The sequence below is a fragment of the Eubalaena glacialis genome, chromosome 15, assembly GCF_028564815.1.
Source record: "Eubalaena glacialis isolate mEubGla1 chromosome 15, mEubGla1.1.hap2.+ XY, whole genome shotgun sequence".
Classification (NCBI taxonomy): domain Eukaryota; kingdom Metazoa; phylum Chordata; class Mammalia; order Artiodactyla; family Balaenidae; genus Eubalaena; species Eubalaena glacialis.
The window spans coordinates 78,121,800-78,141,410 of record NC_083730.1 but is presented as its reverse complement, the minus strand read 5'-3'; the positions used below and the strand labels follow the sequence as shown (position 1 = coordinate 78,141,410).

Genomic DNA, 19,611 nt, shown 5'->3' with positions numbered 1-19,611 from the left:
TGGAAAAACAGGGACCCTCAGACACTGCTGGTGAGAATGCAAAATGGTACAATCACTGTGGAGGGGAATTTGGAAAAACTATACTAATATATATTGACTCTCTGCCCCAGTCATCTCACTCCCGGGAATTCACCTCTGAAGATACATTTCCAAAAGCACAAAACATATGCAAAATGTTATCATATTAAATGCAGTATTATTTATCATTGTAAAATATTGGAAATAACTAAATTCCCATTTTTAGGAAATTGTATAAAGTTACATGCTATGCAGTTAATTTAAAAAATGAGAGAGATCACTAAAAGATTTCTGTAAGTGAAAAAAGTAAACTACAAAGAAATAGATTTAGTATTCCACTTCATGTGTGAAAAGAAACACAGAAAGATAAACCATAAATTAATAAAACTGGTTACCTACAGGGATGGAAATAAGGTACATGGGGTAGGGATAAGAATAAGATTTGTCAGAATATACCTTTTTATACAGTTTGACTTTTAAATCTTGTAAATGTTTCACATATTCAAAAAATAAAATCAACAAGGATCAAAAAAATGAGTACAAAACCAAAAAACTGAATACAGAAAGAAAGAAATGACTCTAACTTTGCAGTAAGTTTGTAACTACACAGAAAATTAATTCCCGTAGCTTTTGAACACAGTACAGATTGTACACCCTTAGTGGGATATATGCTGTGAACAGAAACACTCCAGATAAATCATGAACTTTACTTAATGGGTTTGTAATTAGAAATGATAATGGTATAGTAATTCTGAAACTATCTTTGTATTATAAGATTGGGCAAATGAGGTCATACATTGATGCTGCTGTGAAACACGGTTCTCTCTACAGAAGGCAAACACAAATACGGAATGGGAAAAGGTAAGGAAACTGGGCTGAACTGGAGCTATCAAACTTGCTTGATATACATTTATATATTTATTGATACTGATATATTTAAAATTTGGTTTTAAATATATAAGTATTTCCCAGCTCTGTCTACTATAAGGGCCTAGAAGCAATGACACTCCAGAAGACGGGGCAAACAGATATTATGTGCTTCCTGATGTGAAATAAAGGGATGGCTTCAAAATCCACTATTGAAATGACGAGAGAAATTTGAATATGGACTGTGTGTTAGATAACATTATGGAATCACTTAAAATTTCTCATATATAATAATGATACTGTAGTTATACAGGATGTCCTTGTTCATAGGACATGCACACTGAAGTACGCAGAGGTAAAAATAAGCATCCTGACATCTGCAACTTATTTTCAAAAGGTTGGGGGAGGGGAGAGTATATACATACACACGAACACACACTCAGAGAAAAAGAGCAAACATGGCAAAATGTTAACAGGTAGAGGGAATGTGGGTATTCACTGTACTCATCTTTTGACTTTCCTGTAGGTCTGAAATTTCTCAAGATAAAAAGTTGGGGAAAAAGAAAAAAAAAAACCTCACCAGTTCTGTAGTCCCGGCTCTGCCACTTACTAGCTGTGAAACCAGCTTTGTAAATTAACCTCTGTGCTTCAGCTTACTCACCCCTAAGATGAAGGTAACAGTGGTATTTATTCATAGGTTGTTGGAGAGATTAAATAAAATGATATGTGGAGAGTGCTTAGCAAGATGGCCTGGAATATGTCAAGCCCTCAATAACGTTTGCTATCATCCTCCTCCTCAACATCATTGTTGTTATTATTATATAATCTCCATCCAAACTCTTACAGGTCAAATGTCACTCAACTGTAGGTTAGAAGTCTGCTAGGATAAGCCTGGAAAAATTCATGAAGGCTTCTGCCCTCTCCTTGTAGCAAAACGGAAGTAAAAGCCAACAATGTGAGCTCCTTGAGAAACTAATCGATACCAAAAAGGGACTTCCCAAATCCCGAAGGGGTCCTAAATAAATCCTCAGAACATGTTTTCCTTACTTCTTTATTTAAAAATAATAATAATAAAAGCAAATTCATAGAGCAGTTCAGTTCTGGCTCCTGGAATGAGCTAGAGTACGGAGAATAAGTATATAAGAGAAAGTCAATTTCTAGAAAAACTCTCCCACATGTGTCCAAAGAGACATGTAACAGATGTTGGCAATACTGTTCAAAACAATTTTAAACAAACTAAAAACAACTCAGTGTCCAACAATAGGGGATGGGATAAACTGTGGTATATGCACACCTTCGAATATTATATAGCCATTAAAGTTAATAATTAGATCTGCATGTATCAGCACAGAACTCAAAAAAAATTTAAAGGTAGTCTCAGAATAAAGCCATGGATATGAATTCTAAAAACATACAAACCAACCTCATATCATTCACACATAGTACAAATGCAGTACAAGTATAAAAACATGTTCAGGAAGGAGATATACCAACCTCTTGATGGTGGTTTCCTCTGAGGAAAGAGGGAGGGGAATGGGACTGGGCAGGGGAACAAACGGGACCACAACTTCCTCAGTGATGTTTTATTTCTTGAAAAAGAAAAGTGATCTGAAGAAACTCTTCTCCTTCTTTCTTTCTTTCTTTTTTTTTTTTTAATTAAAGTATAATTGATTTACAATGTTGTGTTAGTTTCAGGTGTACAGCAAAGTGATTCAGTTATATACTTTTTCAGATTTTTTTCCCTTATAGGCTATTACAGGATATTGAGTATAGTTCCCTGCGCTATACAGTAGGCCTTTGTTGTTTATCTATTTTATATATAGTAGTGTGTATCTGTTCATCCCAAACTCCTAATTTATCCCCCGCCCCACTTTCCCCTTTGGTAACTGTAAGCTTGTTTTCTACGTCTGTGAGGCTGTTTGAAGAAACTCTTAGAAAGTATTTTTCCCATTCAGTAATCAACAGACGGGAAAGGAAAAATGCAGGGAACAAGGACTGAGCCTTGTTTTGGACTGAACCAGGATCGACCCAGGCTTTAAGAACTTATGTTATGCTCCAGCTCATCCTCAGTGGTCTCTCAAGAGAGAAAAGCCCCCCTTCAGGCCTCTTCTGCTGACTCCCCGAGCCTCTCACTCTCAGGAGGCCACGTCCTGAACCCCACAGCAGGCCTGAATCACACCTGATCTGTGGGCCAGGGCACTGGCAAGGCCTCACCCACAGGGCAGCAGGCAGACCTTCAGACTCTAAATGAGGGTCGCAAGTTGTCCACATGTGGTCTTAACATTTCCCCCCTGGAAAACACTCTCAGGATTCTCTCTTTTTCTTCCAACTTACCTAACAGAAAGTGTAAAGTCTCCAGGGTTACTTTTACTGGGCCTTGCCAAAAAACTGCCATCAACTCCTCTTGTCAACAGTAGGTTTTCTGCCTCCACGCCAGTGATATTTGGGTGAAACCATCTTGAGAGAGAGAGAAATAGACCAATGAAAAACAAAGGACTCTGTCAGCACTACTTCCCACACCGTCACAGCTAAAATGCTTATTAGTAGAGTAGCAAATAAAGACACCAACACAACCCCTTTCCCTTCCTCTCTTTGGTCACCGCCTCCTCCTTGTCTTCTCCATGGTAGGGGCTTGGGATCCTGCTAGCACAGTAGAGGGGGCTGGGGGCATGGTCAGTGGGATTGGGGCTGAGGTGGATGCTATTTATATAGGGTGGTGGGGAGGGCCTTAGCAATAAGGTAACATTTGATCAGACCTGGAAGAAATGAGGCAGCAACACGCAGCCATATAGGAAAGGAACATATCAGGCAGAGGGAGGAACAAGATCAAGGGCACGGGGGCAGACCGTATTTGACATGCTCAAGCACTCAAGAGGCCAGTATGCTTGGAGCAGAACAGGCAAGGGACAGAGCAGTAGATGAGGCCAGAGAGGTAATGAAAAGCCGGATGATGCAGGGCCTCGGAGGACACTGTAGAAACTTCAGCTTTTATTTTTTGTGAAATGGGAAAGGACTAGAGGGTTTTAGGCAGAGGAGCAACGTGATCTGACTTATATTTTTAAATCATCTTCAAGCTATCGTGCAAGGGTAGAAGCACACAGATCAGTTAAATAAGCTATTGTGATAATCCAGGCAAGAGATGATGGTACCAAGGACCAAGGTGGCGGAAGGAGTAGTGATAAACGGTCCAACTGGGAATATTTTAAGGGTAGCCAACAGGATTTCCTAATTTATTACATATGAGATGGGAAAGAAAGAAAGGAGTAAGAACAACTCCTAGGTAGGTATCATGTCTGGGCAAGTGGAAGGTTGGCGGTACCGTGTACGAGATGTGGAAAAAGGGTGGGGAGAGGAAAAATCAAGTGTTAGATTTGGTACGTGTTAAATCTTATTTTTTTTTAATTTATTTATTTTTTATTTTTTATTTATTTTTGGCTGCGTTGGGTCTTGTTGCTACGCGCGGGCTTTCTCTAGCTGCGGCGAGTGGGGGCTACTCTTCGTTGTGGTGCGCGGGCTTCTCATTGCAGTGGCTTCTCTTGTTGCGGAGCACGGGCTCTAGGTGTGCAGGCTCAGTAGTTGTGGCGCACGGGGTTAGTTGCTCCGTGGCATGTGGGATCTTCCTGGGCCAGGGCTCAAACCCATGTCTCCTGCATTGGCAGGCGGATTCTTAACTACTGCACCACCAGGGAAGGAAGCCCTGGTACATGTTAAATAATGAGATGCTTAATCATCTGAGTGTCTGGTACATATTAAGCACTAATGGTTAGATATTACTGACAATCATAACAATAACTATAAGATTGTTCTGACAAGAAATAATCAGAAAAGGCAAGAATCTAGACGTAGTCTATCAACATTCCTGTTGTTTACATTAACTGAAATTTATTTTCTTTTTAATTTTTCCTATAGCATCTTACTAGCATTTTGGGGAAAATCTAAACATCATTCTGATTATCCTAGAGAAAAATCACAGGGTTCAGATCAAAAGGAAAACAATATTAGTTTGCTTTTTACTCCCTCTGAGAGCCTGTCAGAATATCAAGGCAGAATTTTGCCCAGGGAAAACTCAACCTGAATTTATAAGATACCTATCATTCCAGCATCCAATACTTTTGCATACAGTATGATTACTAAACTATCCTTTTTTTTTTTTTTAAATCTTGTCCACAGCTTCTTTAATCTATGGTTCCCACCTGAGTCCCCACAGCCCTAGGGAATCAAAAAGCAATAACAGAAGGCTTCCAGTTACTTTTAACTTTTCAAAAAGTATAGTGAAAATCTTACGTTAATCTTCAATTTGTCTACCTGTATAAGCTAGTTAAAATGTCAAATCTCTTTTGTTTTTGGCTACAAAACAATTATGTTACTTGGTGTGGTAGTCTGAAGCTGAGTGGCATATATGTTTTCTTCTACAGCAAAAAGGGAAAACTAATTACTATATGCTGAATACAGGTTAGGAAACAATTCTCTTTAGAACACTGGGTTTGTGGTTTAAAAATAAAAAAACAGGAGACCCCAGAAGTGAAAAAGCTGAGAATCGCTGGCATGTGGTGGCAAAGCTTTATGGGCAGGAGCACGGACTCTGGAACCAGACTACTTTGGTTCAGATCCCAGCTCTGTGTGACCCCAGGCTAGTTATTTAAACTGTTAACTCATCTATAAAATGGGAATAGCAACAGTACTGTGTCATAGGGTGTTGAGAGGATAAAATGAGTTAATATTTATAAAGTGTCTATAACAGTGCCTGGACTTCAGGGTAGCCAAGGACAATGATGACTGCCTAAATTCACATCTTCCCACATATCCTTCAAAAACAATACAGGGGACTTCCCTGGCAGTCCAGTGGTTAAGACTCTACGCTTCCAATGCAGGGGGCACGGGTTCAATCCCCACGCCACACAGTGTGGCCAGAATAAATAAATAAATAAATAATTTTAAAAAATTTAAAACTAAGGGGAAATTTTTTAAAAATATGGAATTTTTAAAAAAGAACAAGTAAAACCACACAATAACCTAACCATGCCCTCAACCTAAGTAGAAGACAGAGAATGCCCAAACTTCCAAATTACCTGTAAGTAAAAAAAGAAGACACACCAAATCTCAGTAGTGATCTCTTATCTTCTTACTGCAACCCTCTGTGCCAAGCCAAGGGCATTCTGAGAAAAACTGCATGTCAGAGAGAACAGGGGAGCTAGTGGCAGGCCTAAAATTGCTGTAAAAGCACCTCCAGAAAGAGAAAGTCCACCCCTAAGTGTGAAAATACTGAAAAAGTTTTCTTGTAGATCAGAGCCCTATTTATAGGAAAGGGGAATGATTTAAAGTGTAGTGTTAGAAATGCATGGTCTCTGGGGAAGAAAAAGGCAAAAAAGAGACAGGATCCATTTGGCAATTAGGTGACAAAAAGGAAAGGAAGTAGAAGGGGGAAATGTATTTACCTGCAAACAAACAAACAAAAAACCCAGAGGACAAATAACCTCTCCCCTACCACAAACACAAATACATACACAAATCCACTAAAAAAAAAAACCTGGACTTTTCCATACTGACAGAAGAAGATGCCATTGAATTAGGAACCTTTAAAATATTTAAGAGCCACAAAATAAATAGGAAAAAAGTGAATAAGACTATACAAAGTTACTACAAAAAAGAAGAGTCACACATCAGTCAGCTTTTGAAAACTACCCCAGACAAACACCCATGATGCAGAAGAAACCTATAAGACAACACTCCAATCTGAATTAAATATACTCAAACAAGATTTGGGGATATGAAAAAACACTCTGAATAAGAAATTTAAAAGTTAAAAACAGAAATGGACAAAAAGTAGGAAAAAATGAAGAGGGAGTTGATCAAACTCAGAAAGAAAAAGGAAAAGAAAATCATCTCAGAAATGAAAACTAAATTACTAGGCGCCCAAAGGAGAATAAGTTCAAATGAAAATCTAATAAGTGGCATTAAAGAAAGGTAGGAAAACAATGAAGAGAATAAAATATGATGAAGAAAGAAGTAAAAGAGATCACAAAGAAAATGGTTAATATGAAAGACAAGCGAAGAAGAAACAACATACATATAATCGGGGGAAGGGGAGGGGGGGAAATGCAATGGAACAGAACTAATATTTAAACCTAAATTGAGAAAACAAATAAAATAAGATGTGAATCTATACATTGGAAAGGTCCAGATTAGCCCAGAATAGCCCAGAAATTAGCCCAGAATAATCGCTGACAGTTATTCTAATGAAACTATTATGCTTTAAAGACAAATGGAAAAAAATCAAGGCCTCCACGAAAAACAAATAACTTACTATAACAAATTAGATTAGCATCTGACTTTTCAAAGCCAACATATAAAGCAAGTTGATAAATGAACAAGCATTTTTTAAAAACTCAATGAAAGAAAAGGGTAAACCAAGAATTTTATATCAGGCTAAGTTATCCTTCAACTATCAGAGCTACAGAAAAAACAAGTTTCAACATACAACAACTAAGGGAATGCTGTACTTATCAGTCTTTCCTGATGAATCTACTAGAGGATAAACTTTATCTAACCAAATGGTAACAAGCAACATTAACAAAATAACCGATGGTGAGCATTTAATAATCTATAAATGTCATGTAAGACTAAAACAAAGATGGGAATGAGAGTAGAAAACTAATGTACAACAGTTATATACTGTGACACAGTAGAACTACTACAACTAGAAAATGGGAAAAGGAAAACAGAAAAAACCTCATTGTTGTATAGGCAATAGGCAATAGATGGATGTTTAAGGATAATGAAAAAAATCTGATAAGCCTGATAATAAAAGTTAAATAACAAAACAGAGGACTAAGGACATTCAAAAAGGTGTAAGTACTAGATTAAAAAAAATACAAACCTTCCCAAATACCCCCTCAAAAAACTGTTTTCAACAAAAAATTTTTAAATATACATCTTAGAAAAAAATTATATACATATATACACACACACACGTACATACACACACACATCTCGTGAGAAACAATGCAAGGAAACACTACAGTTGACCCACGAACAACATGGGCTTTAGAGGCACCGATCCTTGCGCAACTGAAAATTCATATATAACTTTATAGTCAGCCCTCTATATCCACAGTTCTGCTTCCAACTGCATGGTTTCAACCAACGGCAGATTGTGTCATACTGTACTACATATTTATTGAAAAAAATCCGTGCATAAGTGGACCCGTGCAGTTCAAACTTGCATTGTTCAAGGGTCAACTGTAAGTATAAAACATTAAGATAGAGGACTTCCCCGGTGGTGCAGTGGTTAAGAATCCGCCTGCCAACGCAGGGAACATGGGTTCGAGCCCTGGTCTGGGAAGATCCCACATGCTGCGGAGCAACTAAGCCCATGCGCCACAACTACTGAGCCTGCACTCCAGAGCCCGCGAGCCACAACTACTGAAGCCCGCACGCCTAGGGACCGTGCTCCGCAACAAGAGAAGCCACCGCAATGAGAAGCCCGCGCACCGCAACGAAGAGCAGCCCCCACTCGCCAGAACTAGAGAAAGCCCGCGCATAGCAACGAAGACCCAACGCAGCTAATAAATAAATAAATAAATAAATAAATAAATAAATAAATAAGCAAAAATCAAAGAAAAAGAAAACAAAAAAGTAGTAGATCTAATTAATAAAAATCCTGCTTTTTAAAATTAACAAAATAGACAAACCACTAGTTAACTTATTCAGGAGTACAAAAACAAAAAAAAAATCACAAATACACAAAACAAGAAATGACGAGGGGGAAATAAGCATTGAAACAGAAGAAAAAAAATTTTTTAAAGAAACTACTTTGCAGACTGCTGTGCAAATAAATTATAAAATCTAGATGAAGTGAATAATTATCTAGGGAAATACAGACTGCCAAAACTGAGTCCATTAGAGAGAAAACTTAGGCAAACCAATTTCTATATAAAAATAGAGAAAGCAATTTTAAAACTACCCCACAGAAAAGCACCAGGCCCAGATGGTTTGAAAATGGAATTCTATCAAACTTTCAAAGACCAGACCATCCCACTGCTCTATAAATTATTTCAGAGAGTCAAAAGGAAAGGAAAACATACCACTTCCTTTCATGAAGCAAATATAACACCGATACCTATACCAGATAAAGACAGCTACTTCAGTGATACGGAAGGCAGACACCTTGCTCCTAATTCTAATAAGATTCTAATTATTTTAAAATTATAATAATTGTTATACTGCAGTATTTCAAAAAAAAGTCCTTAAACCTACAATTATCAGGTTAATGAAGTGAACAAAGGGAAAAACCATTCTGTCTCCCCTCTACAGCTCTCTCCCAGCATCTTCCTCCATTATTGGTCTTCATTAAATGAAATACTGCGGACTCAGAGGCTGCTTCATTTTTAAATACCGGTCATCCAGCCTGGGCCGCCACCACCTATGGGGGATCTGTTCCCTTACTGTCACCACTGTTATCCCCTCTTTCTTTTTTAAAATAGATTCTAGAAGAATTTCTCAGGTTTGTCCTCAACCTCACCACTGGGAGGGCTGCCTCAAGGGCATTCTTTACTGCTTCTAGCAAGATCTTTTTATTTATCTTCCTGTTTTTCATTCCCGTTTCATCTTTCCTTATCTCAGCCAACTACTTCAGGCAGCTCTAATTTTTTATAGACTCAATGTCCTTTGGAATCTTGTTCAGAACACAAACATAAACTTTCTAAAACCTTTTAAAATTCATTTACTAAAAACAGCACAGATAGGTATGAAATTCAGAGAAAAAGCCCAAGCTTCCCTTGCATCGTCAGAAGTCACTACAGTTAGCAGTTTCCTAATCTTTGAGAAATGTCTCGTGCATATACATACATATACTTACCTACGTGTGCATGTGTGCAAACACACTACTCTCTCTATGCCAGCCTGTGTGGAACACACACATACACAAATGCAATCCTGATCTACACCCCAATTTCTTCACTTACTACAACGCAAAGATCTTTCCGTGCGAGCGTTCTTTTTAATGGTTATACACTATTCCATTGTAAGAATGTACCGTCCATAATTTAATCCCTATTAGAGGACATTTATATTATTCATAGATTTTTGTCATTACAAATAATGCAGCATATCACACCCTTTATAATCATCTTTATACACTTTTACAAGTATATCTGTAAATTAAAATTTTAGAAATAAAACTGCTTTGACAAGAGTTTTTTTTTTTTACTCTGACAAATTTGCCAAACCACACTCAAAAGAAGGTACCAGTTTTGACTCCCACGAATTAAGCGTGAAAGCCCGTTTTCTCCCAGTTTTGCCAATACTACGTATATTACCAAACTTTTTCATCTGAGTCATGGAAAATGGTACCATTCTAGTTTGCATTTCTATGTGAGACTAGCACTTTTTCATGTTTTCGGACCACTTTTTTTTTTCCTTTTCTGTGAGTTGTCAGCTTGTCATTGTTCGTTTTCTATTGGATTTTTTTTTCTTACTGATTTAAAGGGGCTCTTCTTGATAGAACCAGAAAATGATCCTTTATTATACATGTGACAATATTTGTCTTAGCTTTTTTCCCTTTTAACTTGCTTGTGGTTATTTTTTTTCCCCAAAGAAATTCATCTTGGCATGGTTAAATTTATCAGCTTTTTCCTTTATGGCTTCTGGGTTTCTTGCTATGTTTAGAAAAACTTAACCCACAGTACTGTTGTGAAATGGAAATAAATTAATACACATAAAATGCTTAGCACAGAAAAAAACTCCAAGGAGTTTCACCTTTGGAACTAGGAATTTAGTTTTAGGTCAGAATAAAACACAATAAAGGCACAGATTTTAACAGGACCCTGCAATAGGTACTAAAAAGTGGGGATGACTGGGAGAAGAAAGTAAACAGGACAGAGATGAGAATTTACATCAAGAAAGAGTATGGAGACAAAGAGAAGACAGAATTATTATTTACTACTAATAATATTTTATATTTAATAAAAATTTATAAATTATAAAATAGAAAAGACTTCTCCATGCTTGTATTATTACATATACTTTTTTTCCCCTCAATTATCAACTAGCTCTGATAGCAAGGAAAAAAATAATTTACTGGCCATTATATATTATGGCTGGTTAAAATTGTAGCTACATTTACTGTTTGCCATGTGCCAGTGTGCAAAGTAGACTCCAGAAGTCAGACTTTTAACCATTACACTCTGCTATTTATTTCTAAAAATTTCTAAAGCAGAACTCTGACTGCAGATGGTCTTCATTCACAACCATGTGTTCTCACCTTTGTATATTTTACAAAAATAACACTTATGTAGAGTATCCTGCTGATGCTGAGGGACATTATAAAAGTGACTTCCACTGCTGAAGGTGACGCTAGGTAACTACAACCAGCACCCATCAGGTAGATTGGCAGAGGAGATAAGGCAGGTGGTCTCTTTAGCCCTTTATTAAATAAACCATTATTATTTCATTTCCAACTTCTAATTATACCTATCATGTTATTAAGAGTGAACATACAGACACACACACACAGAACAGTGAACACAGGAGAGTGGTGTTTACAGGGGAAACTTAGTAACCAGCATTTAGCACAAAGGCTAGACAGAGTAAGGGCTTAATAAACATTTATCGCTGTTGTTGTCATTATTATTATTGGTGGAAGATATGCAGATAGATTCGTCTCCTGCATAATTATGTTAGTTTCGCACAGACCATTTTGAGATATGAATCATTTATGTTACACTGCCTTTTCAAAAACTGAACTTCACAGCTCAGGGGCTGTCCCTACATTATCTCAAACAGTATATAATTAGAAATTGGAAGTTCTATTCCATAACCCACCCACTTGAGTTTTGATATACTGTAAACTCTGCTCCCTTGGCTATTTTTTTCAAAAAGCCTTTGTATTTACCAAAAAAGTCTTTCCCAATTACATGTTTAATATTTGTAGTGCAATTACTGGCAGTTTTGTGATTTGCAACATGCTTATCGCGAACACAGAGCAGTTAGAGTTCATTCAACCCCTGAGATCTTAGTGAGAGACGGTAAGGAAGAATAGTGGAGTTAATAGGACTAATATGATATTATAGAGCTGGCTTCAAGGATTATTACACTGGTAATATTAGGTACTGAGGCTGTACATCTCTAAACCCTGCCCCCATCTCTCACCTAGTGTGAATTCAAATAGCAGAGGTTAGTCTCCCCAAAAAGTAATGTAAATGTATCTGTATTACCTAAAAGGAGGGGAAAAGGGCAAATTAGTATATCTACATTTGGGTCTGTCAACAAGGTGGGTCCATACAGGATGAGAAAAAACAGATAAATTTCCAGTCTTCCTCATGTATACAGTGGGCACTTGGTGAACGACTGCTGCCTGAATTAACTTCGGGGAATGAAGAAAAACCAGGGAGGAGAAAAGAGAGAGGAAGGGCATAGCGAAAAAGTCACACAGGGAAGTGGGGGAAGAGCATTCTCCTCTTGCACATTCTAACTCCTGCAAACCTGCCAGAGCTTGACAATCCCTTCTAATCGGTCATCCTCTGGCACTGTCTATTATTTATTAAGACTCTCAGGTCATAACATGGTCCAGGTCGGTACCACCCATCTCACAGAACGAGCTTGAAAACACATACACACACACACACACACACACAACACCAACACTTGTGAAAAAGAGCCTCAAATCAATGTCTAAAACAAATCAGCCCTGTGCTGAGTGGGCCTGAAGAAAGGAAAAACAGAATCCCTGCCTCCAAGAGAGTTTACAAACCCAAACTATCTGTCCAGAAATCCTACCAGAAATCTAAATCCCTCATTAGTGAATACAGATTCTGCAAAGGCTTAGCTCACTGAGGCCAGGACCTTATTTATGTCAAGTGAGTTTAAAAAAAAAAAAATGCTGATGAACCAAAAAGAAAATACAATAATGCTTAATATTTTATCTATGTCCCCTTCCCCCAGTGATGTGGGGAAACAGTCAAGCAGGCCAATAATTTCAGGAACTTATTCTCAAGGCTGCTATGCTAAGAAGGGAATTTAAACTAGGGATCCGAAGTCTTATTTCAGTTTCTTGCCTACATATAAAGTGATACTGGGTATAGCTTTCTTACCCGCTGCTCCAGAAAAATCATTATCTCTGTCCTTGGGGAGAAAGTTTAGAGTTTGGTACTTTCTGCAGATTACAAGAATATTCCTCTTTTCCAATTAAATTTTAATTTTCTATGGGAAAAGGATGAGTCACAAGGGAGGGGCAGTCGATAGGGACAAGCATTCTAGGTAACAGAGGCTAGAAAAAAAGTTAAAGCAGCTAGCTTTCTAATGGTAGTGTATAGCTATGTCTTTATAAATCATTATCTTTTCATAGAGTTTCACTGGTCAGCATCTCTGCTCTGATGACAAGACAATAAATGGAAACTGCCTCCAAAAGTCTTTCCACAAATGGCTTCTACCCTGTTCAAAGCCTCTCTCTCTCTTGTCTGCTCTCCCTGGGTCCACTCCAGCCTCCTACAATTCTCCCTTCACAGCAGCTAGAGGGATATTTTTAAATAGATCAGCTCATGCCACTCCCCTGATCACATCCTTCTATAGTTTTGCATTGCTCTTAAAATACAACCCAAACTCCTCTCCATGGTCCACGTGACAGTGAGGACCTTAAAAATCCCTGTGTGGTCTAGTCCCCACCTACAGCCCCAGTCTCAGCTCCGCCACGTGCTCCCTTCTGTCCTTCAAGCACTCCAAGAACTCCCTACCTCAGCACTCTCGCACTTGCTGTTTCCTTAAAACCTGGAACACCCAATGCCTAGCACAGTGCCCCCCGCACTTAGTAATCCCACGATAAATAAGTTAAATCACAAGTTCTTGAATGAATGGGTCAGTGTTTCATTAGAGTGGGTCAATGGAATGACACAGACTTGGATCTATAGTCTACTATTTTTAAAATAAATATATTGCGTGTGCGTATATGTATGTGCGTATAGACAGACATATATACAGTGTGCATGAATGTGTATATCAGTATAAAGTATGTATGTATTCTAAACAGTATGCTCTATACTGGCAAATTTCAGTTTCAGTTTGGTACTACGTTCATCAAACTCGTTTGATGCTGGCCTACAAGTCTGTCTCCCTCTCTAAATTCAATGCTCCTTGTGAACATGAATCGTATCTTTCATATTTCAGTGCTGCCAAGGACCACAGCATATACAAGCTTGCTAAATGCACACAACCCTCCAAAACTCAGTAATGAACTGGGCTGCATTTTAGGGTGTTTGAATCCATTTCGGGGAGGGTCTCAAACTGTTGGTTGCAGGCCACAACTGCCACAGAACCTGCCAAACATCAGTATTTGCCTTCCCCTTCCTTCAAAAGGTCAGCATTGGAGGGCAAGTGCTGTCTGTGTTTCCCAAAGGGAAAGAGGAATAAGCACAGTATCTTCTATTGTTCCATAGCTGCCTAACAAAGTACACCAAGGCCCGCTAGTAACAATTACAAACAAGGGTTGGCTCTGCTTTTCCAGCTCTTGTGCGACTCTCTAACATTCGCCATACTGACCACGTGCAAGAAGGGTAAGTGATCTTAGCAGTGGCCCCTGCATTTGAGCAGCTCTGGACAAAAACCCGAGCTTACATCGGGGCAGGACATTAATAAAGACAACCCAGTTTCAACTGGAAAGACGTAGAACTGTTATTTTTCAGTAAGGCAAGTTTATTTACTCCCACAGGATAGAAACAAACAGGGCCACTAAGGAGAGCCTGGGACAAATGTACCTGACCTGCATCAGATAAATCAAAAGCCTAGAGTCTGAGAACAAGCTAAATTTTCTGCCCCCTCAGTTCAAGCCCTCAGACACTACCTTCCAGAGGAACAAAAGCAAATGCAAAAGATGTACCAGATGCTGAAGAATACAGCCAGTTTTGTCAGCTAAACAAGGCAGAGTAGGGCAGCCAAGCAATCTCAAAATCTAAACTCAGCACTAGCATTGCTATATTACCTGGGTGGGAGGGAGAATCATATAATTGCTCATACCTTCCTTTCCTTACCTGTGATGTTGAGATGTATCAGCATACTGAATATATGACATTGTAATTATTAAATGCATACAAACTCTAAACCCTAAACCCATGAACCAAAAAGAATTACTCTGATAATTAAACAACACAAAATTCAGAATATTAGTCATTCAGGAGCCAGCTCATATGATCACCTCCTCAGAGACTTTTCCTAAACCCATTATCAAAACTAACCACGTTCTCCACATTCGGTTTATTTTTTTCCCTCCCAGCAGTTATTACTACCTGAAATAGTCTCATTTATTCATGTGTTTGTCCACTTTCTCTCTCAGCCATAAGAACAACGATCTTTGCCTATTCTACAGCTTCATCCTGCCTGGTTCAATAACTACTTGTTGAATGAATTAATTCTGAGGTTAAAAATCATTTGAAAAAGAACACAGTTCGAAGACTAACACTGATTTCAAGACTTGTTATAAAGCTACAATGATCAAGATCATGTGGTATTGGCATAAGGAAAGACAAATAGATCAATGGAACAGAAGAGAGTCTAGAAATAGGCCCACATATAAATGGACAACTGATTTTCAACAAAGGTACAAGTTCAATAAAGATGCACAGTCTTTTCAACAAATGGTGCTAGAACAACTGGACACCCATATGCAAAAAAGAGAAGATACAGCCACACCTCATACCGCATACAAAAGTTAACTCAAAGTGTATCATAAACCTAAAACTATAAAACTTATAGAAAACAAGAGAAAACATTTGAGACATTTTGGGTTAAGCAAAAATTTCTTAGGAATGACACCACAAGCATGATCCTTTTTCTTTTTAATTGATAAACTGGACTTCAGCAAAATTAAAAACCTCTGTTTAAGACACTTTAAAAAATGAAAAGACAAGCCACAGACTAAAAGAAAATATTTGCAATTCTTATCAAAGACTTGTATCCAGAATAAGAAACTCTCAAATTTCAATAAGAAAACAAACAAGTAAATTTTATTTTTTTTAACAAGTAAATTTTAAAAGGGAAAATATTTAATCAAATAGACGTGTCACCAAAGAAGATATACAGGTGGCAAATAAGCACATGAAAAGATGATCAACATTATTAGTCACCAGGGAAGACACAAATTAAAACTACAATGAATAAATATCAAATCATTATGCTGTACACCTGAAACTAATATAATGTTCTATGTCAATTATACCTCCATTAAAATATTAAATAAGTAAAATTAAAATTAAAAAATTAAAAAGTGCTGATATGGGGAAAAAAACTACAATGAGATACAATGACACACCCTTTAAATGGCTAAAATTTAAAAACTGACCATTCCAAGTGTTGGCCAGGATGTGGAGGAACCGTAACTCTAATACACTGCCAGTGGGAATGTAAACGGTATAACCACTTTGAAAAAGTTTGGCAATTGCTGAAAAAGTTAAATATACATCTGCTATGTGATCCAACCATACCACTGATAGGTATTTACCAAAGAGGAATGAAAGTATACATCCATACAAACACTTGTACACGAACATTCAGAGCAGCTTTATTTGTTAAGCCAAACTCTGAAACAACCCAAACATCCATCAACAGGTGGATGGATAAATAAACGGTGGTACATCCATAAAATGGAATATTACTAATCAATAAAAAGTAAGGAACTATATGACACACACTACAACATGGATGAATTTCAACATAATTTTGCTGAGCATAAGACGCCACACATAAAAGTCCATTTACATAAAATTCTAGGAAATGCAAACTAATGTATAGTAACAGAAAGCAGAAGAGTGTTTGCCTGGCAACAAGGAAGGGATTATAAAGGGCACGAGGAGCCATCAAAAGGGGTGATAGATATGTTCATTATCTTGATTGTGGTGATGGTTTCACGAGTGTATACACGTGTCAAAACTTATCAAATTGTACACTTAAATATATGCAATTTGTTGCATGCCATTTATACCTCAATAAAGCTGGGTTAAAATAATAAAATAGACCTATGATCTGAAAAATAATAATAAATAATCCCCAATTATGTGTGTTACATTCATAATCTGCTTTTTAGGTGGCACACATTTCTTTTCCATAATAGGTAAGGGAGGGCTGGAGGAGAGGAGGAATTACTCCATTTCAAACTGTCATCTTTACCACTTGCTGCTTTGGCTATACCCACACTTCCTGGCTTCTAAACTAACAAGCTGGACAATGTAGGGTCTATTACTACCCAGCCCCTACCCCACTCCCAGCCCCCAGTCTTTGTCTCCTAAAAGAAGCAGATCCTTACTTGTCTGGAAGAGCAGACACAAGGAACAAAAGGCTCAATGACTATTTGACAGATTAAATAGACAACTGTTTTATTTAAAAGCTCCCTAAGGAATTAGAACATTTGAGGCTATACACTGTTCTGCTGAAATGCAATTATATATTACCCAGATCTGTAAGCACTTGCCAACAGACCTGTCCAAATCACTCACTTCCTAAGTTTTCAGTTTTCTTCTTTCTCTCTCTTTTCATTCCATGAATGAATAATGTGCAGGTGTATTTCTGAGAAGACATTCCTAATATTTTGAAAAGTCTCTCATTCAAATAACTCCAACAGCTTGAAACAGTTTCTCAAATGTCTAAGACAGTGACCATAACAGGACAATGAAGTCTAAACAATGGGTCTTATATAGGAATCGTATATAAAGAGTGAAAATACAAAATAGCAGGATCATTATCTGAAAACAGTAGATCACACTACTGTTTAACAACAAAATTAAGGCTTACAAATTATTGGCAATACTTATAAAATAATAGTAACCTGGTAATTAACAGAGGGGTTCTGGCTCCATCATTTATTGAGTGAGTGACCTTAGGCAAGTTGCCTAACTTATTTTTTTTTTAATTTATTTATTTTATTTATTTATTTTTGGCTGCATTGGGTCTTCGTTGCTGCGCACGGGCTTTCTCTAGTTGCGGGGACCGGGGACTACTCTTTGCTGTGGTGCGTGGGCTTCTCTTGTTGCAGAGCACGGGCTCTAGGAGTGCGGGTTTCAGTAGTTGTGGCTCATGGGCTCAGTAGTTGTGCCTCGCGGGCTCTAGAGCACAGCGCGGGCTCTAGAGCACAAGCTCAGTAGTTGTGGCGCAAGGGCTTAGTTGCTCCGGGTCATGTGGGATCTTCCCCAACCAGAGCTCGAACCCCGAACCCGTGTCCCCTGCATTGGCAGGTGGATTCTTAACCACTGTGTCACCAGGGAAGCCCAGGTTGCCTAACTTCTGAAACTCACTTTACTCATCTTTAGAACGGGGATAACAATACCTACCTCATAGACTTATAGTAAGGATTAAACTTGTTTGGCATACAGTAAGAGCTAAATAAATGTTAGCTATTAGTAGTATGATTACCCTGAGCTTTCACCGGATCTCATTAATTCACTAACCTTCCTTCTGACTCTTAGGTTCAAATCCTATCATTTACTAGCATGTTTCTTCTGAGCCTCAGTTTCCACATCCGTAAAACGGGGGTGATTAATGTTACCTGAGTTTTAAGGTTGTGAAGGATTAAATAACTAGAGATACAGCTCCCTTCCCTCCCATCTCCCAAAGCGAAGATCGCAGAGGAAGGAAATACTTCTAATAGCTGCAGATACAGTCAGTTTTTCCATTTCTGGCACGTGAGGGGTGGGGGGGAAAGGAGATGCAAAGAGGCATATAAAGGGGTCAGGGATCCTGAGTAAAGCCCCCAAATGCGCGCAAGAGGCAGAGGGACCCAGAGCGGCTCGACCGTCGGGGGCCTGGCCCCGCGCAACTGGCCCCTACTCTCCCCTCCCGCGTCCCAGGCCGAGGAGCCTCCCCAAGTGAGCGGGGTTATTTCGGAATCACCATGAGGCAATTCTCATGAGGCAATGGGTCAGGAATGCGGCGCCGAGCCGGGCCGCTGGCGTCCGCGGTTCCCCGGGCGGTTCTACCTGACCCGTCCAGACGGGCATTCCCAGGGCTGCGGGAGCCGGAACTCGGGGAGGCAGGAAATGAATGGGGACCCGAGGGGTTGGGGCGCGGTGGGGCCGGACCCCCGGGCCCGGGAGGGCTAGGGGGTTGGGACGGAGCCTGCCCCCGCGACCCCGGGCGGGAGTCTGAAGCCCAGCCGGGCCGCCCCCTCCCGGGCGGGGCTGAACGAAAGCGGCGGGGGCCGGGCCGAGGCCCGGGCCGGGCCCTCGGTGCTCCTCACCTCCGCGATGTCATGTTCCTCCCGCCCTCCGGCTCCGCGACGGACCCGCTCCTAGCTCAGGCTCCGCTGGGCCCGGTCACATCGGGCTGGCCCGAGGGAGGCCCGCTCCGGACCGGACGGGGGGCAGAGCCAGCCGGCCGCGCGCAGACCCCCCTCCAGGCCTGGGGATCCCAGAGACTGTGCAGCCGCCCCCCAAGCCCGGTTCGCTCCTCCTCCTCCCCCGCCCTTCGCTGCCGGCGCCACTGTGACGTCATCCCACGCGACGCCCGCCGCTACTTCCTTCTTCCATGCCGCCGTGGACTGAGCGGCGGCTGGTGATGGCAGTTCGGTGGCTCACTGGAGCCTTCTCCGCGCTGTTTCCAAAGCACCCTCTCATCCTCTTTTAGATCTTGGCGTCAGGCGGTGCATTGCGCGCTCAAGTTGTACGCAGTCGCGTGAACTGATCGCATCGGCTCCCACCGTGTCAATTTCCATTCCTGCGCCAAGTCGAATTTCATTCATTTCATTCCACAAAT

General features: G+C 39.7%; 1 protein-coding gene across 2 annotated transcripts in view; it reads right to left on the bottom strand.

Moving 5' to 3' along the window:
• The window catches only part of PTPN11 (protein tyrosine phosphatase non-receptor type 11), an 86,053-nt gene extending 66,737 nt beyond the window's left edge, over positions 1–19,316 (bottom strand). For both annotated transcript variants that reach the window (XM_061170505.1, XM_061170504.1), the window contains exons 1-2: positions 19,097–19,316; positions 3,220–3,342 (exon numbers count right to left, since the gene is read on the bottom strand). In XM_061170505.1, the coding sequence (XP_061026488.1) occupies positions 3,220–3,342; positions 19,097–19,110 (137 nt within the window). In that variant the 5' untranslated portion in view covers positions 19,111–19,316. The remainder of the gene's footprint in view (positions 1–3,219; positions 3,343–19,096) is intronic.
• Between the last annotated feature and the right edge of the window lie 295 nt (positions 19,317–19,611).